The 27,804-nt window shown below is 36.3% G+C and overlaps 1 protein-coding gene across 1 annotated transcript in view; it reads right to left on the reverse strand.

Annotated features, from left to right (window-relative positions):
• Positions 1–27,804, reverse strand: part of TEX11 (testis expressed 11) — a 211,524-nt gene that overhangs the window by 86,078 nt on the left and 97,642 nt on the right. Inside the window, exons 13-17 of the mRNA XM_025276046.2 lie at positions 27,015–27,093; positions 18,022–18,173; positions 15,099–15,184; positions 13,388–13,525; positions 1,887–1,989 (exon numbers count right to left, since the gene is read on the reverse strand). Of these exons, the coding sequence (XP_025131831.2) occupies positions 1,887–1,989; positions 13,388–13,525; positions 15,099–15,184; positions 18,022–18,173; positions 27,015–27,093 (558 nt within the window). The remainder of the gene's footprint in view (positions 1–1,886; positions 1,990–13,387; positions 13,526–15,098; positions 15,185–18,021; positions 18,174–27,014; positions 27,094–27,804) is intronic.

Consider the following 27,804-nt stretch of genomic DNA (forward strand, 5'->3'; position numbering starts at 1 on the left):
TGAGTTTCAAAGGCACACACAACAGTATGAATGAGTTTCAAATGCATTATACTAAGTGAAAGAAAAAAAGCTTCATACTATATGAATTCATTTATATGACATTCTGGAAAAGGTAAAATTATAGAGAGAAATGAGATTAGTAGGAATCACGGCTAGAAGTAGTGGGAAGGAGAGACAACAAAGGGGCATGAAGTTAATTTTTTGTTCTATATCGTGATTGTGGTGCTGGTTACATGAGTGTATGCAATTGTCAAAATTAACAGAGTTACTAATATAAATAAATCTCATAAAATCGTACACTTAGGCAATAATAAATTTTATTGTATGTATCTTCAGTAAGTATGTATGTATGACTAAAAGTGATCACAGATAAATGGGGAAGAAATAAAAAGACTGAGCTTATGTTATGCTTAAAAAGTAAAATAATTTTAATAGAATGTTAAAAGAAAAAGTTTAATTGGAAATCTGGTTTTGTGGGGTTATTTTTTTTGCTACTTCTGCTGACACATGTTTCAAGTTCTTCTATACTTCAGCATAATATATCAAGAAAAATAAATGCCCAGAAGTCTCTAATAAAAACCTTAATAATAGACATTGACAGCAATATTAACCTTGATAAAGAGCTGATTCCAATTTGTTATTCCTTAATTAATATACAGGTATACTTTACTACCCTAGAACACTTCTTTTTCAAAGAAAAAATATCTTTTTCTTAGAGTGAATAATGACGTCCACTCCAAGGCTCCCCTGTCCCTGGGATTCTCCAAGCAAGAACACTGGAGTGGGTTGCCATTTCCTTCTCCAAGGCATGAAAGTGAAAAGTGAAAAGTGAAAGTGAAGTCGCTCAGTCGTGTCTGACTCTTCGCAATCCCACGGACTGCAGCCCACCAGGCTCCTCCATCCATGGGATTCTCCAGGCAAGAGTACTGGAGTGGGCTGCCATCGCCTTCTCCAGCACATACAGTAGTATTCATAAATAGTTGCTTAACTGGATTAGTATAAATTCTGTCTGAACCCATTAACTCAAGTTTCTCAATTTCTCTCCTTGTACCCTTAACAAAGGGCAACCAGTCTGGAGTTCACATTGCTCCAGGATTTGCTCAGTCATCCAGAGTTGAGCAGGAATAATATCACAGCATAGGGAAACCGATAACCAAGTCAAGATACCCATGTGTGCAGACACCTAGCAAGGAAACTATGCTTAACTTAATAGAAAGGACAAAGCACTAATGGGATAAGGTTCATGTTAGCAATTTTAACACTGTCAACTTTGTGGAGAGAAATTCCATTTTCAGGGCCAAATATCTCACTATAACCTCCCAGGCTAATTGAAAACAATTAAAAGGTATCCTGGAGACTTCCATTTTCTAAAGACAAATTCTTAACTGACTGAATTATAATTTCTCCCTGCCCCCAGCTTTTTAAGGTTAATTTTTAATAGGCTGTTTCAAATGACAAAGTATAAAAAAGTCCACAGTGACAAGACTTCCCCCAATTCTTATACGACATCTGCCTAGTTCCTATTCCTTCAGTAGGTAGACCTTTTGCTTTTATTTTTTATTTTTTTTTTTTTAATTTTATTTTATTTTTAAACTTTACATAACTGTATTAGATTTGCCAAATCCTTTTGCTTTTATTTTTATGCAACCTTCCATAGTTTCTTGTTGCATGGTTGTATCATCTTTACATAGGGAAGGTAGCATATATATACATATATATATATATATATATAGGTATGTGTGTGTGTGTATATATATATATATATATATATATATATATATATATCTCCAACTCCATTGTCTTCTAGACTACTTTTTTCTTTTATGGTCAAAGATGATTATTCTTTGTGTTAATAGACAAATATAACTTATAACTAACATTTATACCTCTGCCAGAGTTGCCCTCCACGACTGAAATCTTGAATATATAAAACTGAGTGAAAATATTTCTAGGATCACGTTGTGCAACTTTGATAATCACGTCTTTAGCCTGAAAAAAAAAAAAGGAATATTAGTATGCTTCCATAAAACATATAAGGAAGATCTTACCATATTTTACTAATGCTATCAATATAGTCACAATGGCTTAGGGACTCTCATAATGAAAAGTCATGAACATAAGAAAAATCTTTAAAGAACTGTTCTATCACAATGCAATAGAAATCAAGAATTCTGCTCCTGAAAACAGGGCATATTATATATGTTAAACCAACACAACACATTTTATATGTCAAACCTACTTAAAACAAGCAAAAATGTTGGATAACATTTTTTTTAATTCCAAAAGCAACTGACTAGTAAAGCAATTACCAAGAAATATCTAAGGAAAAGTGAGGTCCCAAAGAAGTAAATGGAGATTTAAAGCCATTTAAAAAATTTATTTATTCATCTATTGGCCATGCTGTGCAGCATGCGGGATCTTAGTTCGCCAACTAGGGATCAAACCCGCACCCCTGCATTGGAAAAATGGAGTCTTAACCACTGGACCATGAGAGAAGTCCAGCAGCTTTCTTTTTCTGGTGGGCATTTGTAAACCTAGGCAAATTCTAACTTTAATTTAGCAAAACTAGCTCAGGAAAATAGACATCAAAACTCAAGGGACCATACTCTTAGGCTAAGGGTAAAGAAGAAGTAAACTCACTTTTATCCACATTCTCAGGAGACTACAAAAAAAGTTACCTTGGTTCTGAGAAGAATGAAACAAAATAGGGTAGGGAGAACCAATCCCTAAGGTATAATATGAACAGACTCTTTCATGTATCTACAGCCCCAAATCATATTATATGGGAGGCCAAAAGATATCAAGCTATGAATTTATCTTTCATTGATATCAAACAGGGAGCTGACTGTGGCACAGACCATGAATTCATTATTGCCAAATTCAGATGTAAACTGAAGAAAGTAGGGAAAACCACTAGACAATTCAGGTATGACCTAAATCAAATCCCTTATGATTATACAGTGGAGGTGACGAATAGATTCAAGAGATTAGATCTGATAGACAGAGTGCCTGAAGAACCATGGATGGAGGTTTGTGACACTGTACAGAAGGCCGGGATCAAGACCATCCCTAAGGAAAAGAAATGACAAAAGGCAAAACGATTGTCTGAGGAAGCCTTACAAATAGCTGTGAATAGAAGAGAAGCGAAAGGCAAAGAAGGAAAGATATACCCATTTGAATGCAGAGTTCCAAAGAATAGTAAGGAGAGATAAGAATGCCTTCTTCAGGGATCAGTGCAAAGAAACAGAGGAAAACAATAGCATGGGAAAGACTAGAGATCTCTTCAAGAAAATTAGAGATACCAAGGGAACATTTCATGCAAAGATGGGCTCAATAAAGGACAGAAATGGTAGGGACCTAACAGAAGCAGAAGATATTAAGAAGAGGTGGCAAGAATACACAGAAGAACTGTACAAAAAAGATCTTCATGACCCAGATAATCATGATGTTGTGATCACCCACCTAGAGCCAGACACCAATCTAGGCCCATCTAGATGCAAAATCAAGTGGGGCTTAGGAAACATCACTGTGAACAAAGCTAGTGGAGGTGATGGAATTCCAGTTAAGCTACTTCAAATCCTAAAAGATGATGCTGTAAAGTGCTGCACTCAATATGCCAGCAAATTTGGAAAACTCAGCAGTGCCCACAGGACTGGAAAAGGTCAGTTTTCATTCCAATCCCAAAGAAAAGCAATGCCAAAGAATGCTCAAACTACCACACAACTGCACTCATCTCACACGCTAGTAAAGTAATGCTCAAAATTCTCCAAGCCAGACTTCAACAGTATGTGAACCGTGAAATTCCAGATGTTTAAGCTGGTTTTAGAAAAGGCAGAGGAATCAATGATCAAATTGCCAACATCCGTTGGATCATGGAAAAAGCAAGAGAGTTCCAGAAAAATATCTATTTCTGCTTTATTGACTATGCCAAAGCCTTTGACTGTGTGGACCACAACAAACTCTGGAAAATTCTGAAAGAGATGGGAATATCAGACCACGTTACCTGCCTCCTGAGAAATCTGTATGCAGGTCAGGAAGCAACAGTTAGAACTGGGCATGGAACAACAGACTGGCTCCAAGTAGGGAAAGGAGTATGTCAAGGCTGGATATTGTCACCCTGCTTATTTAACTTCTATGCAGAGTACATCATGAGAAACGCTAGGCTGGAGGAAGCACAAGCTGGAATCAAGATTGCCGGGAGAAATATCAAATAACCTCAGAGATGCAGATGACACCACCCTTATGGCAGAAAGTGAAAGAACTAAAGAGCCTCTTGATGAAGGTGAAGGAGGAGAGTGAAAAAGTTGGCTTAAAACTTAGCATTCAGAAAACTAAGATCATGGCATCTGGTCCCATCAGTTAATGGCAAATAGATGGGGAAACAGTGACAGACTTTATTTTGGGGAGCTCCAAAATCACTGCAGATGTTGACTGCAGCCATGAAAGTAAAAGATGCTTGCTCCTTGGAAGAAAAGTTATGACGAACCAAGATAGAATATTAAAAAGCAGAGATATTACTTGATCAACAAATGTCTGTCTAGTCAAAGCTATGGTTTTTCCAGTAGTCATGTACGGATGTGAGAGTTGGACTGTGAAGAAAGCTGAGCGCCGAAGAATTGATGCTTTTGAACTGTGGTGTTGGAGAAGACTCTTGAGAGTCCCTTGGACTGCAAGGAGATCCGACCAGTCCATCCTAAAGGAGATCAGTCCTGGGTGTTCATTGGAAGCACTGATGTTGAAGCTGAAACTCCAATACTTTGGCCACCTGATGCGAAGAGCTGACTCATTTGAAAAGACCCTGATGCTGGGAAAAATTGAGGGCAGGAGGAGAAGGGGACGACAGAGGATGAGATAGCTGGATGGCATCACCGACTCAATGGACATGAATTTTGAGCAAGTTCCAGGAAATGGTGAAGTACAGGGTAGTTTTTTGAACATTGAGTTTTCAGACTGCTTTTTCACTCTCCTCTTTCAACCTCATCAAGAGGCTCTTTAGTTTCTCTTCACTTTCGGCCGTTAGGGTGGTGTAATCAGCATATCTGAGATTATTACATTTCTCCCAGCAATCTTGATCCCAGCTTAAGCTTCATCCAGCCTAGCATTTCACATGATGTACTCTGCATATAAGTTAAATAAACAGGGTGACAATACACAGCCTTGACATACTCCACTCCCAATTTCGAATGAGTCTGTTGTTCCATGTCCAGTTCTAACAGTTGCTTCTTGATCTGCATATGGGTTTCTCCAGAGGCAGGTAAGGTAGTCTGGTATTCTCATCTCTTTAAGAATTTTCCAGTTTATTGTGATCCACACAGTCAAAGGCTTTAGTGTAGTCAATGAAGGAGAAGTCCATGTTTTTCTGGAATTCCCTTGCCTTTTCTATGATCCAACGGATGTTGGCAATTTGATCTCTGATTCCTCTGCCTTTTCTAAATCCAGTTTGTATATCTAGAAGATCTCCATTCCCATACTATTGAAACCTAGCTTGAAGGATATTGAGCATAACCTTGCTAGCATGTGAAATGAGTGCAACTATGTAGTACTTGAACATTCTTTGTACGAGGCAATATAGATTGTGTGTGTGTGTGTGTGCGCGTGCACGCGCGCACTCAGTCAATCACTCAGTAGTGTCTGACTCTTTGTGACCCTATGTACTGTAGCCCACCAGGTTCCTCGTTCATGGGATTATCCAGGCATGAATACTGGAGTGGGTTGACATTGCCTACTGCAGGGGATCTTCCGAATTCTGGGACTGAACTTGGATCTCTTGCATCTCCTGCATTGGCAGGTAAATTCTTTACCACTGTGTCACCTGGGAAGCCCATCAGGCATAGATTAGATTTCAATATTTGCTGACTTAAAACCTAAATTATAGTGTTTTTACATTATGGCTGTACCAAGAATGAGTAAACATTAATCTTTACCTCAGGGTTACTTAAGTGCTAACTTTCTTTTACATCCATACAGAAACGTTTGTGGGGAAAGCTATACCTGCCAAAGAATCACAAAATTGCTTCAAAATCACTGATAAGTTATTATTGTACAAACAGAGGCCACAGTGCCATCTAGTGAATGTTATTCATTTACTTCTGTTGATCACAAGCTCATTTTCACTCCTATAATGGAAAGGCATGATTTTTGGTATTTCATATAGCAAACAGAACCAATATAAAACCAGCACATGAGACATGGTTGGTTGCCCTTTAGGTCTTATAAATATTCTATAAAGAGTCTCATCTTGGGGCTGTTGTAAGTCTTATGACCATACTGCGCTTTGAGATTATGCTTTAGTTTTATCAATCTATAGTGATACAATGACATTCATGTATCTAAACTGCAGACACAAGCTGAGGATGGAATTTTTGTACTGAGTTAAAGAGTACTCAATTGTGTATGACTATTAACTTATAAACTATCACCAAAAGAATCCATTATCCCTCTCTTAACAAATATTAAAGTTTTATTATGATTTGCAGTAAATCCCATTATATCAAGTTGCAATAAATTACTCCTATACTTGTAACCCAAGCTCATTTCTCCCATATAAAGTCTGTCCATTCAAGTCTATGACTTTCACAAGCCAAACACTTTAACACCTTCGAAAATAAAAAAAATTAGGGTATTGGGCTTAAGGTGCTACAAATTTCCCAAAGACAGATTCAATGTCTATGAAACTACAGAGTTTAATATTGCCTCACAAAATGTACTGGAGATACTGAATAGATAATGGTGATTAAAAATTTACATTTCTACAAGTTAGAAAATAAACTAAAGAAACTACCTAAATTTAGCATTGTTATCTCAGAGTGATGTCACCAAATACATGAATTGATGAATCTGTAACATAACCTACTAAGAGTTCAGAAAATAGATTCTCCAACCTCTTTAACCCATTCAAATTGATTTATGATCTATGATTCAATGTTTCATGTTAAAAGAAAGGAACTGAGCTAGAGAAAGGAATAATGGGATGATTTTTAAAATAACATAACCTAATTCACTTCTGATAATCCAAGACATTCACATATTTGGTTACTTTTAATTTCCAATTATCCACAGTAGGAAGGACAGAAATAGCATGAACAAATAGAATTCCTATATCAGGGAAACTGACAAGCATTTATGGAGTCTCTATGACTATTTTTTTAATATAATGAGTGTTTACTATGCAATAGGCTCTATGCTAGATATCAGACAAAATAAAGACATAGCCCTATCTTAGAGGAGGTATCAATTTAATAGGGAGCTAAGATAGGTATAGGGCTTCCCTGTGCTTCAGGGTAAAGAATCTGTCTGTAATGCAGGAGATGTGGGTTTGATCCCTGGGTCGGGAATATTTCCTGGAGGAGGAGATGGCAACCCACTCCAGTATTCTTGCCTGGGAAATTCCATGGACAGAGGAGCCTGGAGGGCTACAGTCCATGGAGTTGCAAAGAGTCAGACATGACTGAGCACACACACAAAACAGGTATACAAATAACTAGAATAGAAGGCATAACATAAGTACCTAGGTAAAAACAGATGTGTAACAAAATCTTAGAGGAAGATCAAGACTCAGAAATTTCCTTAGGAAGCTAAGACTGTCATTGTAATCCAGGCTTTGAAAAGGTTATTTCAAAAGGTAGGGATATACACAAGAGGTAATTTGCAATACAGAAGCATGGGAAAAGTTACAGAGGCAGAAAAACATGTAGTATGGTTAGGAAGCAGCAGGTACTTCAGTTGGGGACAAACATAGTACATGTGTACAGGAAATAAAATAGGATTATTTTATTTAAAGATTACAGAGGACCTTAAGTCTAAGGAATTTGGTCTTTATTTATAGCGAGCCAGTGAAAATTTTCAGCAAGATATAATAACCATTTATAAATTATTCCAATTGTCTTAGAGGTAATTAGTCCAATTGTCTTGGACTAGGATAGTAAGGTAAAGATAGAAGAGGAGACAGTTGGCAAAAATAATGCAGAGGTAAAAGTGACCAGATGTGGAACATGACTAAATATAGAGGGAGAAGAAAGAATCCATGAATCTGAGATTTCAGTCTTAGATAGATGTATATACCCAAGGACAGTAAAACGGTGGAAGTGGGCTGTGAGAAAGATCAGGGTTAGAGATATAGATGTGGGAATGGAGAGTTGAAGCTAAGAAAGCAGCTGAGGGATTACTGAGGGCATAGTGTACAATTGAAATAAAAGAATAAATTCAACAAATGCTTACTGAAAACTTATCAAACATCAAGAAAATAAATTTTAAAATGTTTACTGAAAACTTATCATGTACCCAGAATGTTCATGCGGTGTTAAGGATTAAATGGACAATGAGATAAACATAGAACCTGCCCTCATCCAACATTTGGGAAGAGACTGCTGGTAACATAAATAGAAAGGAAGAGTCAGAGCACAGGATTAAGAGAGTATGTCACACAGAGAAAACAAACTTACGGTTACCAAAGAGGAAAGAGGGTAGAGGAAGGATAGAATAGGAGTTTGGAATTTGCAAACACAAAATACTATATATAAAACAAATAAACAACAAGGCCCTACCGTATAGTACAGGGAACTATATTCAGTATCTTATAATAAACAATAATGGAAAAGAATATGAAAATACATATGTGTATATATATCTGAATAACTTTGCTGTAAACCAGAAACTAACAACATTGTAAATCAATTATACTTCAATGAAAAAGAGTATGTTATAGAAGCCAAAGAGAAAGTTTCTAGAAGGGAAAAAGTAGTTGATAGTATTATATTCTTTTGTGCTAGAAAGACCAGAAAACAAGAAGGACTGAGAAAAAATCATTAGACTTTATCATTAAAAGGTCATTAGTGGGACTTCCCTGGCAGTCCAGTGGTTAAGACTGTGCTTCCAATGCAGGGGATGCAGGTTTGATCCCTGGTGAGGGAACCAAGATCCCACATGCCACATGGTATGGTAAAAAAGTTTTTTAAAAGGTCACTAGTGATATTCAAAAGAGCAATTTATAGAATCATGGACATAAAAATCATGAAGAGGGGAGTAGATGATGAGGCCAAAAACTTTAAGAGTCATTCTTGTCTTGCCCTCTACGATCCTGGTGGCTCAGACGGTAAAGCGTCTGCCTTCAATGTGGGAGACCCAGTTAATCCCTGGGTTGGGAAGATCCTCTGGAGAAGGAAATGTCAACCCACTCCAGGACTCTTGCCTGGAAAATCCCATGGATGGAGAAGTGTGGTAGGCTACAGTCCATGGGGCTGCAAAGAGTTGGACACGACTGAGCAACTTCACTTTCACTTTCTACTATTCTATATGTGGTGTGTCAGATAATTCTCTCACCTTCACTTTCATATTCTATCTAGAATCTTACCACTTCTCCCCATCCACACTTCCTCCATACTGGTTCATGCCACCATAATCTCTTGCCTAGATTATTTCAGTAGCATCCTACCTCTTCCCCCTGCTTCTACTCTTACACCCAGCTCAGTCTGTTCAACACAGTGAGTGAGTGATTTTGTTAAAATGTGAGTCAGATATTATCAATCCTCTGCCTCAAACTCCCTCACTGGTTCTCTATCTCAAGAGTTAATGACATAAATCTTTACAATAAAATACAATGTCTTTCTTACAGATCTGTTTCTCTGCTACTTCCTTGATCATATCTCCTACTTTCCCTAATATTCTCTTAGCTCCAGACACACTAGTCTCTCTGCTGTTCATCACACACCACCCATATGCTCCTACTCCCACACCCCCTACAGCCTTTGCACTCGCTACTCCCTCTGTCTGGAATGCTCTTGTTTAAGATATTTATAGCTAGATCCCTCATTTCCTCAGGTTTCTATTCAAAAACTACCCTTTCACTGAGGCCTTCTGTAAAATTACAACCCTTCATTCCTCCTCTAAAATATTTAATACTACCCTTTCCTACTTAGTTTTCTCTAGCACTTATCACTGTCTAATATAACAGGGATCAGCAACCTATGGCCTTTGGGCTACATCCCGTTTACCATCTATCATGCTAAGTTTTACTTTTTTTAAAGGTTGAAAAAATCAAAAGAAGAATACTTTATGACACAAAAAGTTATATGAAATTCAAATTTTAATGTTCCTAAATATCAAGTTTTGTTAGCACAAAGTCAAGTCAGTTTGTTTACATTTGGTCTACAGCTGTTTTCATGGTACAACTGCAAAGTTGAGTACTTGCAAGAAAGACTATGGCCTAGAAAATCTGAAATATTTACCATCTGGTTCTGTACAGAAAATATGCTGACCTTTTGAATATACCATAACATTTATTTTTTCATTGTCTGTCTCTCCAGTAGAATATAAACTCTGTAGGGGTAGACAGTTTTGTCTACTTTGGTCACTACTATATCCCCAATGCCTAGAATAGTATTTAACATGTAGTAGAGAGTTAATAAATATTTTTTGAATGAATGAATACTAAAAAAATATAGGCAGTAATTTTAGGTTATAAACTTTGGTAATGAAAAGAAGGACAAACTATAATTTAGGGAGGATGACAGGTTGAAGGAAAGCTTTCAGATAGAGAAGGCCTAAAAATAATTGTAGTGACAGGGAAAGAAACAGTAGAGAGAAAAAGATGAAAAAACTAGCATTGAAATTTGTAGAGAAGGTCCCATGGGAAAGTTACTTCTTTCTCCGAGATAAGCGAGAAGAAAGAATGGATAAAGAGGAGAGGAGCTGATGTCAGTGGCTACAAACCCAGAAAATTAATTTTTTTTTTTGTGCTAAAACAAAGGATAAAGCTTTGGGCTTAGGGATAAAAAACATTTCACAATTACCAAGGATTGGTGGAGAGTAAGACAGAAAGTCAACAAGAGTCCGTTTTAGTTAGTGCTTATGTGAAAACTGTGGGTTTCCCTAGTAGCTCAGATGGTAAAGAATCTGTCTGCAAAGCAAACCTGGGTTTGATCCCTTGGTTGGGAAGACCCCCTGGAGAAGGGAATGGTTACCCACTCTAGTATTCTTGCCTGGATAATTCCAGGGACTGGATAATTCCAGGGAGCCTGGTGGGCTACAGTTCATTGAGTTGCAAACAATCAGGCACGATTGAGCGACTAACACTTGGGCTTCCCAGGTGGCAGGAGTGATAAAGAACCTGCCTGCCAATGCAGGAGACATAAGAGATGTGGATTCGATCCCTGGGTTGGAAAGATCCCCTGGAGGAGGGCACGTCAACCCACTCCAGTATTCTTGCCTGGAAAACCCCATAGACAGAGGAGCTTGGTGAGCTACAGTCAATAAGGTCACAAAGAGTAGAACACAACTGAAGCAACTTAGCATGTGAAAACTAAGAAATTTTATCAGATTCAATAAATATGGTTTTGTAAAATTTCTGAACAATGCTCAAATAGATCAAGGGAAGGAGTGAAAAAATCACAAAATAAAATTAACCAGGCTAGGTGGGAATAGCAAAATAGTAAAATATGATGAACTGTGTGATTTTTATCACCTTTCTATCTGTCTTAGTGCACAGTAGACTATTCTTACATATGGAGGGTATCAAATTGGTATCTGGTAAGTTTAAGATAAGAAAAATAAAATGGAGAAATATACTAATAGTAATCAAGTAGGCAATCTAGCCTTAAATGATATAATCACAAACCGAGTATACATATTAGAACCCACCTGGTTTCCTGCTGCCTTATTCTTCCCTTCCTCACTACTAATACCATTTGAACTCCCAATTATAGGCTCAGTCCTACACTAGGCTCTAGAACCAAAGCTAACACAAAGGAAATTTAAGAAGCATTGCTTCAAGTCTTAGAAAACTCTATTATCTATTCACTTTGTATTCTCTTTTAGGTAACTGCAGTCTGGCTCCCCATGCCTGAGCTCCTCTTTAGAGCCAGTCACTTTAGATTTAGAGCTCAACCCAAACCTAAACCCAGTCACTTTAGGTTTGGAGCTCGACCTTGCTTTTTTTAGTCTATGTACACATACGCCCAGTGATGTAAAGATTTTAGTCCTGCATCTGAGTCCAAATCTCAATGATTGAAGACCTGTTCCCTGATTGATGAGCTTATGAGATACCAACTACCTATGTGCCTGACTTATGGAATCTTTTCAACTTAAACTTTCCCCACTGCCATAATCTTCTGATTTGCTCATTAGGATACCCTGATGCCAACTGCTTTACTGAGCTGAAGGCAATTTGTTCATCTTTGTAACTTCAGAGACTATTACAGTATCTCATACTATGTTCTTTCCATCTTGATGAGCTGATGAGATATCCCTCCTTGGCCTGCAGATGCATCCATCTCCCAGCTCTAGGTCTCAGTACTTCTCAATCTTCCAGATTAACACAAATCATAGAAGTCACAAAAGCTTTGTGATTCTCTTCTTTATATCTCTTTAAGTAAGCAGTGGGAAATTAACTTTCTGAAATAGTTAATGGTATTCTGAGCAGAAATATAATTAATTAGGTAACAAAATCTATGTGACATCTTTTCAGGTCTTTAAATAAATAGTAGTCAACTATCTTTCTGGAACAATTAAATGTTAGCCTGTGTAGAAATACCATGAGGTAAATAAACTTTCAACTTCTCTTTCAGGACTGTGAATTTATAACAAACTAAATGGTAAATACTCTTGTGAAAGAAAATCTGAAGTATTCATTCAGACAAATAATCCTTCAAAGTGAACAAATCTTCAAAGAAAATGTCTATAATTACATCCTTTAATCACATATTTTCCCCTAAATTTGTCATTAAAACTTAAAAAGCAATCAAAAGCTTCATATTGAGTCCATACTTGTCCACCCCGTTTCTTTGTCCTACAACAAGGCAATATACTCCCTTCCCATCATGTGCATACTATTATGTAAGCAAAGGAAGAAATGTCCCAATTGCTTTGGGAAGTAGGAATGGCTCTATCCTCAAACAAGTTTTATCTATTTTACCTTCTAGAATTTTGTCCTGATAAGAAACCAATTGCTGAACTTTTTAAAGAGTGGTAGAAAGGCAAGAGCTAACCCATAAAGTAAAAGAATGATATTTCATCCAAGTATTTGTTCTAACTGAATGCCTGACCAAAAAAACTGTTTACCTTAAAATTTATTCTGCTTCAAAGGACAATACTGCAGATGGTTAGTAGCAGATAACTCTGTTCATGAATTCCAATGATACACTACCTTTCAGAACAGAGTTAAAAATAAACAGTAAGCAATGGAATTAAGAGTCTATAAATTCTTTCTCCTACTAGGAAGTTCTACTTATTAATGTTCATAGTGTGTGAGTCAGGAAACTATCAATTTGACTTTGTCCTGTATGAAGGAACTCTCAGATATCCTAACCTAATAGTCAAGATATCACATTGTAATTATCTCTCTGCCACCACCTGTAACATACGCTATCTTTGAAAAAGAGATAAATCAAATGACCTTATCAAATTGTCCCAAATGCAGGTAACAAGAAGCCATGTTCCTCTGTAGCTTGGCCAAGTCCAGATCAGATTGATCAGCTGCATAAAATCTCAGAGAATAACAGTACCAGTGCAGGGCATCATCAAAATTGTGTACCTAAAATTTAAAAAGAAATAACAAAGTTACAGAGATATCTCTACATTTGACCCTAATTGGTCCAAGTCATCTCTAGAAACAAAAAATGGTAATGCTGAAATTTTTAGTCAACCAAAACACATCTTTAGTTGGATGCTAAGTGCATTTTATTACCAGCCTTGATGAATATAAGTCATAGTGGCAATCAATATTCTCTCTTCTTCCCTCACATCAACAAAATTAAAAGGCAACCTATGAAATTAGAGACAATACCTGCAAACTACATATTCAATCAGAATATGACCCATCAGAACAAGACTCAGTTTACCCCACAGTTAGTATCTCCCATCAGGAAGCTTCCATAAGCCTCTTATCCTTATCCCTTGGACTGCAAAGAGATCCAACCAGTCCATTCTGAAGGAGATCAGCCCTGGGATTTCTTTGGAAGGAATGATGCTAAAGCTGAAAAACTCCAGTACTTTGGCCACCTCATGCGAAGAGTTGACTCATTGGAAAAGACTCTGATGCTAGGAGGGATTGGGGGCAGAAGGAGAAGGGGACGACAGAGGATGAGATGGCTGGATGGCATCACCGACTCGATGGATGTGAGTCTGAGTGAACTCCGGGAGTTGGTGATAGACAGGGAGGAACTAAAGAATCTCTTGATAAGGGTAAAAGAGGAGAGTGAAAAAGCTGGCTTAAAATTCAGCATTCAAAAAACTAAGATCTGGTCCCATCACTTCATGGCAAATAAAAGGGGAAAAAGTGGAAACATTGACAGATTTTCTTTTATTGGGCTCCAAAATCACTGTGGACAGTAACTGTAGCCATGAAATTAAAAGATGCTTGCTCCTTGGAAGGAAAAGTATGACAAATTTAGACAGCGTATTAAAAAGCAGAGACATTACTTGGCCGACAAAGGTCCATATGAGTCAAAGCTATGGTTTTTCCCGTAGTCATGTATGGATGTAAGAGTTGGACCATAAAGAAAGCTGAGCACCAAAGAATTGATGCTTTTGAATTGTGATGCTGGAGAAGACTCTTGAGAGTCCCTTGGACTACAAGGAAATCAAACCAGTCAATCCTGAAGGAAATCAACCCTTAAGAGTCATTGGAAAGACTGATGCTGAAGCTGAAGTTCCAATTTTTTGGCCACCGGATGCAAAGAGCGGACTTATTGGAAAAGACACTGATGCTGGGAAAGATTGAAGGCAAAAGAGAAGAGCGTGGCAGAGGATGAGATGGTTAGATAGCATCACCAACTGACTCAATGGACTTGAATTTGAACAAACTGGGAGATAGTGAAGGACAAGGAAGCCTAGTGTGCTGTAGTTCACGGGGTTGCAAGGAGTCAGACACTGACTTAGAGACTGAACAGCAACAAACTCCCAGTGGGGATGAATCACATCTTAGCATTTTTAAGTAAATTCTTGTCCACGGCCCATTAATGTTCTGTATTACATTTAATAAATAGTATATAAGCAGAAAGAGATTATTAAGTATTTGATGCTCTATGATCTTTATAGTGAACACACTGTTTTATTTGTTAGTGTGAAGAAAGAATATAAAGAATAAAAATAGATTATTCCCAAACCTCAAAACTTCTGGCAGCTTGTTTCCAAATAATGTTGTGGAAATAGCCTATTAATTCTGATGCCAGTGGTTTTCCTGTTTGGTGACCTGAAAAAAAAAAACAAGCTCTAAAAACAAGAATCAAGATCTATTACATTAAATAAAGAGCAATAACTGTATTCAGAACCTATAATCTTTACGTAATGGACAAACACAACCACATTCAGACAGGTTTTCATCATCAATTTTAGATTTACTAGCAAAATTGACTATATAATACAATCAGAGTTTGCTAGAATCACTGTAATTTTCCCATCAATCTGTAATAGTTTTCCAGCCCAGTTTCTTTTTAATGTGTTTGCTATGTTCCAAATTTGATCATCATCTGGTGCCTTAATGTTATTATCAGTGAACAGACAGCAATGCTAGAAATCATTAATAAGAAGTGTTTATACTATTATATACTAACTAGATCAGTTCAAGTTCACAAGAAAGGCCAATTATACCTTAAAGCCTTTGTAAAATACTTTAAGACCATGTTTACACATAAACTCTATTACTTTAAATTGTAACATGTCTGATTGTTTCTGGTCTAGACGTTTACAGGGTTCAAATACATTAGCACACACTAAAGTAAAGTTTAATCTATAGTAGAATTGTATACCTCTTCCAATTTCACCACTTTGTCACAATCAATTTCCACAAAAGTCTTGATTAGAAAACAGAGTCTCTCAGCAAAAGACACACAGATGTATAAAACAGTCTTTTGGACTCTGTGGGAGAGGGCAAGGGTGGAATGATTTGGGAGAATGGCATTGAAAAAACATTTATATTATCATATGTGAAACGAATCGCCAGTCCAGGTTTCATGCATGAGACAGGGTGCGGGGGTGGTACACTGGGATGACCCAAAGGGATGGGATGGGGAGGGAGGGGGGTTCAGGATGGGGAACACATGTACACCCGTGGCAGATTCATGTCAATGTATGGCAAAACCACTACAATATTGTAATTAGCCTCCAATTAAAATAAATAATTTTATATTAAAAAAAAAAACAGAGTCTCTGACCCCTTAACCCAGTCAGCAAAGTTTGTTCCACAACTTAGTCAAAAATAGTCACATGAAAGTAAAAAGCCCTGTAAAGTACGTACCTAAAATATTATAATACGTTGAAAGTATAACTGTATAATTAGATACCATAATACAACTTTGGCTAACTGTAATCATGGAAAATTAGTTATTCTAGATAATAAAGTTTTCTGGTTACCTGGCAGTTTACTTTCATCAAACAAAATATTTTTAAGAAGTCTAAATCACTTAAGGTTCTTAATTTTTCTAAAAATCATGTTTTAAGAATTATGTTTTTCTTTTTTAAATAAATATATTTTTTAATGAATCATATTTTAAAAGAAAGAAAGACAGAAAGAAAAATGTCCAGGAAATGAACCAATAAGAAAGTCCATTTTACCATCTGGATCTCTGATACAATGAGAGAAACCAACATGAAACACTTTCATCTCAGCCAGATCCTCCCCGAGTGGCTCCTCCAGCCTTCAGTGCTGGAGAGCTATTATCCATGAATATATCTAGTCTTTTTTTTTTAAATTTATTTATTTTAAACCTATTTTCTAGTTTATGAAGCATAACTATTTTTAGACTATTCAAGGTCAACAATAATAGCTATTGTATTTTATTATACTGTTAGTATACCATAATGATGACTTCAGTGATTATTATATAGTAAAGAAATGGCAACCCACTCCAGTATTCTTGCCTGGAAAATTCCATGGATGGAAGAACCTGATAGGCTACAGTCCATGGGGTCACAAAGAGTCAGACACGACTGAGCAACTTCACATATTATACTTTTAAAAGTATTTAAAATGTTTTTATACAACTTATAAGGTTTTTCCCTCCCTTGTAATCAGGATATCTTTATATTTCCTTGTAGGTCGTCCTTTCTCCCTTCATAATATACTACCATTAAAATGCTGAGGGTTGGAAAATCACATAACCAAGCTTATCAACACTGGGTCTAAAAATAACTGGATTCTTAGTGAGGATATGGAGGAAAGGTGTCATCAGTAAAATACAGTTCATAGAATCTAGAGTTCAAAAGACTCAGAGATTATCTAGTCAAAAGATTTCCTTTAAAAATCAATGCCTTTGTTTTTATGAAACATGATTCATACTTATAAAATTCAAGCAATCTGGTAAACAACAGAAAAGCAACAAATCACCAAAACTCCCACCACTCAGAATAAATCCCAGTGTTAACATTAGTGACTATCGTTCCAGTAATATCTCTACATGTATAGAACTGAAAGAACAGACTAGGGTAAGAATTTTCTAAGAAAGAGTTCACACTATCTGAGTTCTTCAGAGTATAAGGTTCTAAAGAGAGATGGGGGATTAATGGAATGCTGAGATTTGGCTCTATATCTTTGCTTTAACTACAACAACTCTAATCTGTTTTATTTGGGGCAGGGTTCACATAAGATTGCATCACAAAAGGATGCTACTGCTGCTGAAAAGAAATAAAAAATTAGGAATGTAGTTCACAACCTTCATTATATAGTTGGAAAAAACCAAGATCCAGAGATATTACTGACTTGCCTGAAGGTACACAAACTAATCTGAGATCAAACTGAAACATGAAATTAGGCTTCCAATCTCACAATTTTCCATTACAGATGAGTTTTAAGCTGAGTCTATTTTTGTTGATATTTTGTTATTTTTGTTTAGTTTTCATACTGGCTTAGCACATAGGTGGAATCTGGCTAGGTGAATTGTTATAGTTAAACGATATTAGGGAGGAAAAATAGTAAGTGAGAAAAAGAAAATAAATCTGTTGATCTGAGGCTTTTCCTACCGTTCTGATATCCATCTCTGAAGGACATGCATATGAACACTTTTCTAAAACATCTGCAAAAATCCTACTGACCTATAATGATTTCTTCAACCTTCTCCTTTGCAAACAAGTCTTCCTTCCTTTGTAAAAGCATGTCAATGTGGAGCAGTTGAGCTTTACTAGTATCTTCTGATGACTGAAAATGTTCACAGATAATCTTCAGGAAATAAAATCCAACAGAGGCTCTGTTCAAGAAAACACAATTTTAAGTGGTGTGAATAAAATAACTTTTTTTAATTAACAAGCCTAAAATTTGTTTGAGCATTACCCAAACAGGCAAGATAAAACTATATCTGAGTTTAAGTAATACCATTAAATATCTCAACAAAACTATTTGTCAATAACAGATAATTTAATTCACTTCCTGTTTAATTTATCAAGCCACAAGCATTTTCTTCTTATAAATAAATATATACCACCAGATAATCATCTCTCTACTAATATTTAATATATTCTTTTTCTCCAAAACTGATGCCAATTTATAAATACTGGAACATGAGATATATGAAGTGACGATACACGAACAGACATTAGAAATTTACTAGTCCCTTGTCATGAGAACTTTTATGATCTACTCTAGAATCAACTTTCAAATATACCATACAGCACTGTTTACTACAGTCAACATGTACGTTACACTCTCAATATTCATTTATTTTATAACTGGAACTTTGTACCTTTTGATTATCTTCTCAAGTCATGCTGTACAGCTTAAACTTACAAAGTGCTGAATGTCAATTATATCTTAATAAAACTGAAAGAATGAAAAGAAATTTCCCAATTCCCTCGGTCAACAACTCCTTTAAAAAGTATGCTTCATTACACAAATAATATAACAGTAGATAATGACTATGTTAAATGCAAAGAGTTCATGGATTGGAAGACTTAGTATCGTTAAGATGGTAACACACCCAAACTGATCTACACATGTAATGCAATCCCTGTGAACATCCCAAAGATATTTTTTGCAAAAATGGAAAACTCCATCCTAAACTCATACAGGGTATCAAGGTACCCAGAAGAGCCAAAACAATCCTGAAACAGAAGAACAAAGCTGATGGACTCATACTTCATGATTCAAAATTTACTACAAAGATACAGTAATCAAAATAGTGTGGTACCGGCATAAAGAGACACATACACCAATGGAATAAAATAAGAGTTTCAAAAGAAAACCTCACATACATGGTCAAATGATTTTCAACAAGGGTGCCAAGACCATTCCATGAAGGAAAAAAAATAATTTTTTCAATAAACAGTGCTGGGACAATTGGATATCCATAAGCAAAAGAATGAAACTGGTGAAAATTCTTTGATGAAATCACCTTACATCATATAAAAAAACAAACTCAAAATGGATCAAAAACCTAAAAGCAAGACCTAAAATGTAAAACTTATAGAAGAAAATATAGGGGAAAACCTTTATAACACTGGATTTGACAATTTCTTTGATATGACACTAAAAGCACAAAAAAACAAAATTAAAAACATAAACTGGACTATGTGAAAATTTTTACATTTTGTGTATCAAGGAATACAATCAAAAGGGTGAAAAGGCAACCTATGAAACAGGGGAAAATATTTGCAAAATATACATCTGATACACCATTAATATCCAGATATATAAACTCAACAACAACAACAACAACAAAACTGACTTAAAAATGGGCAAAGAGGTTGATTAGACATTTTCCCAAAGAAAGATTTCCCTGGTGGCTCAGTTGGTAAAGAGTCTGCCTGCAATACAGGAGACCTGGGTTCGATCCCTGGGTCGGGAAGATCCCCTGGAGAAGGAAATGGCAACCCACTCCAGTATTCTTGCCTGGAGAATTCCATGGACAGAGGAGCATGGTGGGCTACAGTCCATGGGGTCACAAAGAATCAGACATGACTGAGTGCCTAACTTTCACTTTCAAAACAATAAAAAATCAACTGACTTTTAAAATGGGCAAAGATCATTAAAAAGAATACATTTGAATCAGTTCTAATGAGGTGGATGAAACTGGAGCCGATTATACAGAGTGAAGTAAGCCAGAAAGAAAAACACCAATACAGTATACTAACGCATATATATGGAATTTAGAAAGATGGTAACAATAACCCTGTGTACGAGACAGCAAAAGAGACACTGATGTATAGAACAGTCTTATGGACTCTGTGAGAGAGGGAGAGGGTGGGAAGATTTGGGAGAATGGCACTGAAACATGTAAAATATCATGCATGAAACGAGTTGCCAGTCCAGGTTCGACGCACGATACTGGATGCTTGGGGCTGGTGCACTGGGACGACCCAGAGGGATGGAATGGGGAGGGAGGAGGGAGGAGGGTTCAGGATGGGGAACACATGTATACCTGTGGTGGATTCATTTTGATATTTGGCAAAACTAATAGAATTATGTAAAGTTTAAAAATAAAATAAAATTTAAAAAAAAATAAAAAATAAAATGCAGAACTGAAAGGCTAAAAAAAAAAATAATAAAAATAAAATAAAATAAAATGTGAAGATCCTACTGTATAACACAAAGAAGTATATGCAATGTCCTGGAATAAATGATTATGGAAAAGAAAAAAATAAAAAAATAAAATGGGCAAAGAGGTTGAATAGACATTCTTCCAAAAAAAGATATACAAATGGAAAAAATCACATGAAAAGATAATATTACTAATCCATTAGTGAAATGCAATCAAAAGCACAATGATACCACGTCATACCCATTAAAATAGCTACTGTCAAAAAAAACAAAAAAATGTTGGCCAGAATGTGGACAACTTGGAAAACTTGTGCACTAATGGTGAGAATGTAAAATTGTATAGCTGCTATGCAAACCAGTATGGTGATTCCTCTAAAAAATTAAAAATAATTTCTATATAATCTACTAATTCTACTTTGTATAAACTCAAATAACAAAAAATAAGGTCTCAAAGAGATATTTTTACACCCAAGGGCATAGCAGTATTGTTCACGATAGCCAAAAGGTGGAAGTATTACAAGTCTCCATCAATGGATGAATGAATAAACAAAATGCAGTACATAACAGTGGAATATTATTTAGCCTTTGAAGAGCAGGAAATTCGGACACATGCTACAACACAGATGAAACTTGAGGATACTATGCTAAGTGAAATACAATAATGGGAAAAGCACGAATAATGTATAATTTCACTAATATGAGGTACCTACAGTAGTCAAATTCATAGAAAGTAGAATGGTGTATGCCACAGACGGGGAAAGTGGAGAACAGACACTTGTTACTTAATGGGTACAAAGCTGAAATTCCGCAAGATGAAAAGAGCTCAAGAGTTTTCTTAATGTACTTTAAACACTATGAATGTTCAATGTAACACACTTAACAATTTAAGTGAACTTAACACTGATGAATTGTATACTTAAAAATAGTTAAGATGGTATGTTTTATATATTTTACCACAAAAATTTTTAATTTCTTTAAAAAATTAATTAAACATTTGAAATATAATGGGTTTTGAACTTTGTCAAAACCTTTCTCTGTATCTATTGAGAATATCATATGGGATTTATTTTTCAATTTGTTAATGTTGATGTATCACATTGATTTACTTGCATATATTAAAAAATCCATGCATCCCTGGGATAAATCACACTTGATCACAGTGTACGATCCTTTCTATGTGTTTTTGTATGTAGTTTGACAGTATTTTGTTGAGGGTTTTTATGTTTATGTTCATCAGCGATACTGGCCTATAATTTTCTTTCTTGAGGATATCTTTGTCTGGTTTTGATATCAGGGTGATGGTAGCTTTGCATAGAATAAACTTGGGAGTGTTCCTTTCTCTACAATTTTTTGGAAAAATTTCAGATGGGTAGGTATTAACGACCCATCTGAAGGGAATGGCACCCACTTCAGTATTTTTGCCTTGAGAACACCATGAACATTATGAAAAGGCAAAGAGATAAGACACTGAAAGAGGAACTCCCCAGGTCGGTAGATGCCAATATGCTACTGGAGATCAGTGGAGAAATAACTCCAGAAAGAATGAAGGGATGGAGTTAAAGCACAAACAACACCCAGTTGTGGACGGGACTGGTGATGGAAGCAAAGTCTGATGCTGTAAAGAGCAATATTGCATAGGAACCTAGAATGTTAGGTCCATGAATCAAGGCAAAGTGGAACTGGACAAACAGGAGATGGCAACAGTGAACATCGACGTTCTAGGAATCAGCAAACTAAGATGGACTGGAATGGGTGAATTAAACTCAGATGACCATTATATCTACTACTACGGGCAAGAATCTCTTCGAAGAAATGGAGTAGCCATCATAGTCAACAAAAGAGCCCAAAATGCAGTACTTGGATGCAATCTAAAAAACGATAAAATAATCTCTGTTCATTTCCAAGACAAACCATTCAATATCACGGTAATCCAAGTCTATACCCCAACCAGTAACGCTGAAGAAGTGGAAGTTGAACGGTTCTATGAAGACGTACAAGACCTTCTAGAACTAACATGCAAAAAATATGTCCTTTTCATTATAGGTCAGCAAAAACAAGACCAGGAGCTGACTGTGGCTCAGATCACAAACTCCTTATTGCCAAATTGGAGCAAGCAGGGAAAACCACTAGACCATTCAGGTATGACCTAAATCAAATCCCTTATGATTATACAGTGGAAGTGAGAAATAGATTTAAGGGACTAGATCTGAGAGACAGAGTACCTGATGAACTATGGATGGAGGTTTGTGACATTGTACAGAGGCAGGGATCAAGACCATCTACATGGAAAAGAAATGCAAAAAAGCAAAATGGCTGTTGGAGGAGGCCCTACAAATAGCTGTGAAAAGAAGAGAAGTGAAAAGCAAAGAAGAAAAAGAAGGATATTCCTATTTGAATGCATAGTTCCAAAGAATAGCAAGGAGAGATAAGAAAGCCTTCCTCAGCGATCAGTGCAAAGAAAAAGAGGAAAACAGAATGGGAAAGACTAGAGATCTCATCAAGAAAATTAGAGATGCCAAGGTAACATTTCATACAAAGATGGGCTCGATAAAGGACGGAAATGGTATGGACCTAACAGAAGCAGGGGATATTAAAAAGAGGTGGCAGGAATACACAGAAGAATTGTACAAAAAAGATCTTCATGACCCAGATAATCACAATGGTGTGATCACTCACCTAGAGCCAGATATCATGGAATGTGAAGTCAAGTGGGCTTAGAAAGCATCACTATGAACAAAGGTAGTGGAGGTGATGGAATTCCAGCTGAGATATTTCAAATCCTGAAAGATGATGCCATGAAAGTGCTGCGCTCAATATGCCAGCAAATTTGGAAGACTCAGCAGTGGCCACAGGACTGGAAAAGGTCAGTTTTCATTCCAGTCCCAAAGAAAGGCAATGCCAATGAATGCTCAAACTACTGCACAATTGCACTCATCTCACACGCTAGTAAAGTAATGCTCAAAATTCTCCAAGCCAGGCTTCAGCAATATGTGAACCGTGAACTTCCAGATGTTCAAGCTGGTTTTAGAAAAGGCAGAGGACCAGAGATCAAATTGCCAACATCCACTGGATCATGGAAAAAGGAAGCGAGTTCCAGAAAAATATCTATTTCTGCTTTATTGACTATGCCAAAGCCTTTGACTGTGTGGATCACAATAAACTGTGGAAAATTTTGAAAGAGATGGGAATACTAGGCCACCTGACCTGCCTCTTGAGAAACCTATATGCAGGTCAGGAAGCAACAGTTAGAACTGGACATGGAACAACAGACTGGTTCCAAATAGGAAAAGGAGTACGTCAAGGCTGTATACTGTCACCCTGCTTATTTAACTTATATGCAGAGTACATCATGAGAAATGCTGGGCTGGAGGAAGCGTAAGCTGGATTGCCAGGAGAAATATCAATAACCTCAGATATGCAGATAACACCACCCTTATGGCAGAAAGTGAAGAGGAACTAAAAAGCCTCTTGATGAAAGTGAAAGAGGAGAGTGAAAAAGTTGTCTTAAAGCTCAACATTCAGAAAACTAAGATCATGGCAACTGGTCCCATCACTTCATGGCTAATGCTGAAACTCCAATACTTTGGCCACCTCATGCGAAGAGTTGACTCATTGGAAAAGACTCTGATGCTGGGAGGGAATGGGGGCAGGAGGAGAAGGGGATGACAGAGGATGAGATGGCTGGATGGCATCACCGACTCGATGCATATGAGTTTGGGTGAACTCCGGGAGTTGGTGATGGACAGGAAGGCCTGGCGTGCTGCAATTCATGGGGTCGCAAAGAGTCAGACATGACTGAGCGACTGAACTGAACTTCACTGAATTCCTTTATTGGGTCTAATAGTTTTTAGTGAAGTCCTAAGAAGTTTCTATGTATAAGATCATATCATCTAAAATATGAATAATTTTACTTCTTTCATTCTGATTTAGGTGCCTTTTATTTCTTTTTCCCATCTAACTGCTCTAACTAGGACTTTCCAGTTCTACACTGAAGACAGGAATGATAAAAGTGGGCATCCTTGTCTTGTTCCTGACCTTAGAGGAAAGGTTTTCAATCTCTCACCATTGAATATGATGTTAATAGTGGGATTGTCATATGTTTTTATGTTAAGGTATGTTCCTTCTATACACAATTTGTTGAGTATTTTCTCATGAAAGGATGTTATATTCTGTCAAATACTTTTTTATCCTACATCCATTGAGAGCATCATATCATTTTTATGTTTCATTCTATTAATATATTTATTGATATGCCTATGTTGAACCATCCTTGTATCCCAGGGGTAAATTCCAGATGGTCATGTTATTTAACCAGTTTAATATTCTATTGAATTGACTTGCTAATACTCTGTTGAGAATGTTTGCATCTATATCCATCAGGAATATTGTTCTTTAGTTTGTTTGTAGTGTCCACATCTGGTTTGGTATCAGGACTGGCTTTGTAAAATGAGTTTGTGAGTATTCCCTTCTCTTCAACTTTTTGGTAGGGTCTGAGAAGAACTGGTGTTAATTATTCTTTAAATGTTTGGTAGAATTCACAAGTTAAACTATCTATTCCTGGGCTTTTCTGTGTCTAGAAGTTTTGATTATTGATTTAATCTTTTTGCTATTAGTTTGATCAGATTTTCTATTTCTTCTTTATTCAGTTTTGGTAGGTTGTACATTTCTAGGAATTTATCCTCTAGGATATCCAATTTGTTGGCATATAATCCCTCAAAATACCCTCTTTTTCCCCTATGTATTATGTAGTACCAGTTGTATCCTCTTTCATTTCTGACTTTTCTTCTTTAATCTAACAGTAAGTTTGTCAATTTAGCTTATCTTTTAAAAAACCACTCCTTAGTTTTGTTGATCTTTTCTATTTTATTTCTGGCCTCTATTTCATTTATCTCTGCTCTGATCTTTGTTATTTCCTTCATTCTATCACCTTTGAGTTTAGTTTATCCTTTTTCTAGTTTCTTGAGATGTAAAGTTAGGTTGCTTATTTGCAACCTATTTTTCCAAGATATGCATTATTGGTATAAACTTCCCTCTGAGAAATGCTCTTGCAGCATCCTATATGTTTGGGGTATTGTGTTTCCATTTTCATTTTTTTGAGATTTTTAAAATTTCCCTTTTTTATTTCTTCTTTGACCCACTGGTTGATAAGTGTTGCTAATTTCCACATATTTGCATATTTTTCTGCTTTCCTCTTACTGTTGATTCCTAGTTTCATATCACTGTGGCTAGAAAAGATAATGATTTCGATCTTAAATTTGCTAAGACGTGTTTTGTGTACTTTCATATAATCAATCCTAGAGAACATTCCATGTGGACTTGAGACGAATGTGGGTTCTGCTGCTGTTGAATGGAATATTCTATAAATGTCTATTAGGTCTACTGACCTACTGTATGGCTGAAGTCGAATATTTCCTTGTTGATTTTTGTGTGGATGATCTACTGCTACATGTGGGGTACTGAAGTCCCCAATTCTTATTTTTCATAGTGTCTTTCACTTTCATCTCTTTCTTCTCTTTCCTATATTAGAAGTCTCTGATAGCAAGATTCCTTATTTGTATAGTTTATGGCTTTAATGTGAAAATGTTGAAAAATGATAGGTCTTGAAGATACTGTGGGGCTGGTAAATTAGTTATCAATATGGTTGAATAAAAGCAAGAGCAGCAAGAGTAAGTACACTAACTCAAAATGATACAATGCTAATGCTAAATATACTGGCAAGAATAATTTTATCTTTATAAATCATCCACTCATAAGTACCTCTTTGGTATAATACCAAAATAACTGTTACTGTATTTATTTCATAATTTTGAACTACTCTTCCCCATTAGGCAGTGATCTTCTTGAGACTAGAGACTGCATATTATTTAATTTCTATATCTTCAGTGCCCAGCAATAAAATAACTGGTACACTGTAGAAACTCAGATGTGAAACAATTAATTGCCACTAATTGTCAATTTAATTGCCACTAATTGCACATAAGGCGTGCTGAGTGCCAAAGAATTGATGCTTTGAACTGTGGTGCTGGAGAAGACTTGAGAGTCCCTTGGACTGCAAGGAGATCCGACCAGTCCATCCTCAAGGAGACCAGTCCTGGGTGTTCACTGGAAGCACTGATGTTGAAGCTGAAACTCCAATATTTTGGCCACCTGATGCAAAGAGCTGACTCATCTGAAAAGACCCTGATGTTGGGCAAGATTGAAGGCAGGAGAAGGGGACGACAGAGGATGAGATGGTTAGATGGCATCACTGACTCAATGGACATGAGTTTGGGTAAACTCCGGGAGTTGGTGATGGACAGGGAGGCCCGGTGTACTGTGGTTCATGGGGTCGCAAAGAGTCGGACAGGACTGAGAGACTAAACTGAACTGAACTTATTGTTTAAATCAGTAAGCAAGCAGTTCCATCTTCTAATTTGATTAGCACAATGCCAAATATTGTGCTTTGTGAATATGGGTATAGATAGATACAGATATAAACAGATATAATTCAACTTATGTTAATGGAAACCTTAGAAAAATGTTAGTCTTTAAAAAAAGAACATCAATTCTTCTATACCTGTCATGATCCATCAGCAGTTTAACAATATTCAGACAGAAGTTCATAGTCATGCCCAAATGTAGAATTTCCATAACATCTAACAAAAAGAAAAAATGAAATAATCACATCAGTTTCATTTTTGAGGAAGCTTAGCTATTTTCAATAATTTTCCTTTGTTCAAAATCTACTTTCTAAATGTTTGCCATATATCATGTATTGCCTAACAATTTATCAAAGCCTTTTTATATGCCAGTAATATCCAATGCTGCAGAGAATGCAGTGAAATAGGCAAAGTAACCTTTTGAAAAGCAATTTGAGTACTATATGCTAAAAACCCAGTGATTAAGAGCTTGGGATATGAAGTCAGTCAGACAGATCCATATTCGAAATCACTTGCCACTTTTATAGCCATAGTCAATTTAGTTAGTTTTTCTGGACTTTAGTTTTGCCATCTGTAAAGTGGGGAACAAATCACCAATCTCTCAGGGTTGTTGAGAGACTTACGTAAGATAATACATGTAAATTACATAGCAAAAGAGCTAGTACTTAGTAAGCATTCAATAAATGACAGCTGCTATTATGATTCTCTTTATTTCAGAAATTGTACTTCTGAAAAGTCACCTGAAATAAATGTGGGGAAATGTAACGAACAAAGATATTATTTATAAAAGCAACACAGATTATGACAATAAAAATGATGCATACTGAGTCTCCACTATACGATAGTGACAAATTACTATGCAACCATTAAAATTGTTAAATATAAAACTGTGTTTTCCATTTAAAAAATGAATATGCACCAATATGA

The sequence above is a fragment of the Bubalus bubalis genome, chromosome X (genome assembly GCF_019923935.1).
Source record: "Bubalus bubalis isolate 160015118507 breed Murrah chromosome X, NDDB_SH_1, whole genome shotgun sequence".
Lineage (NCBI taxonomy): Eukaryota > Metazoa > Chordata > Mammalia > Artiodactyla > Bovidae > Bubalus > Bubalus bubalis.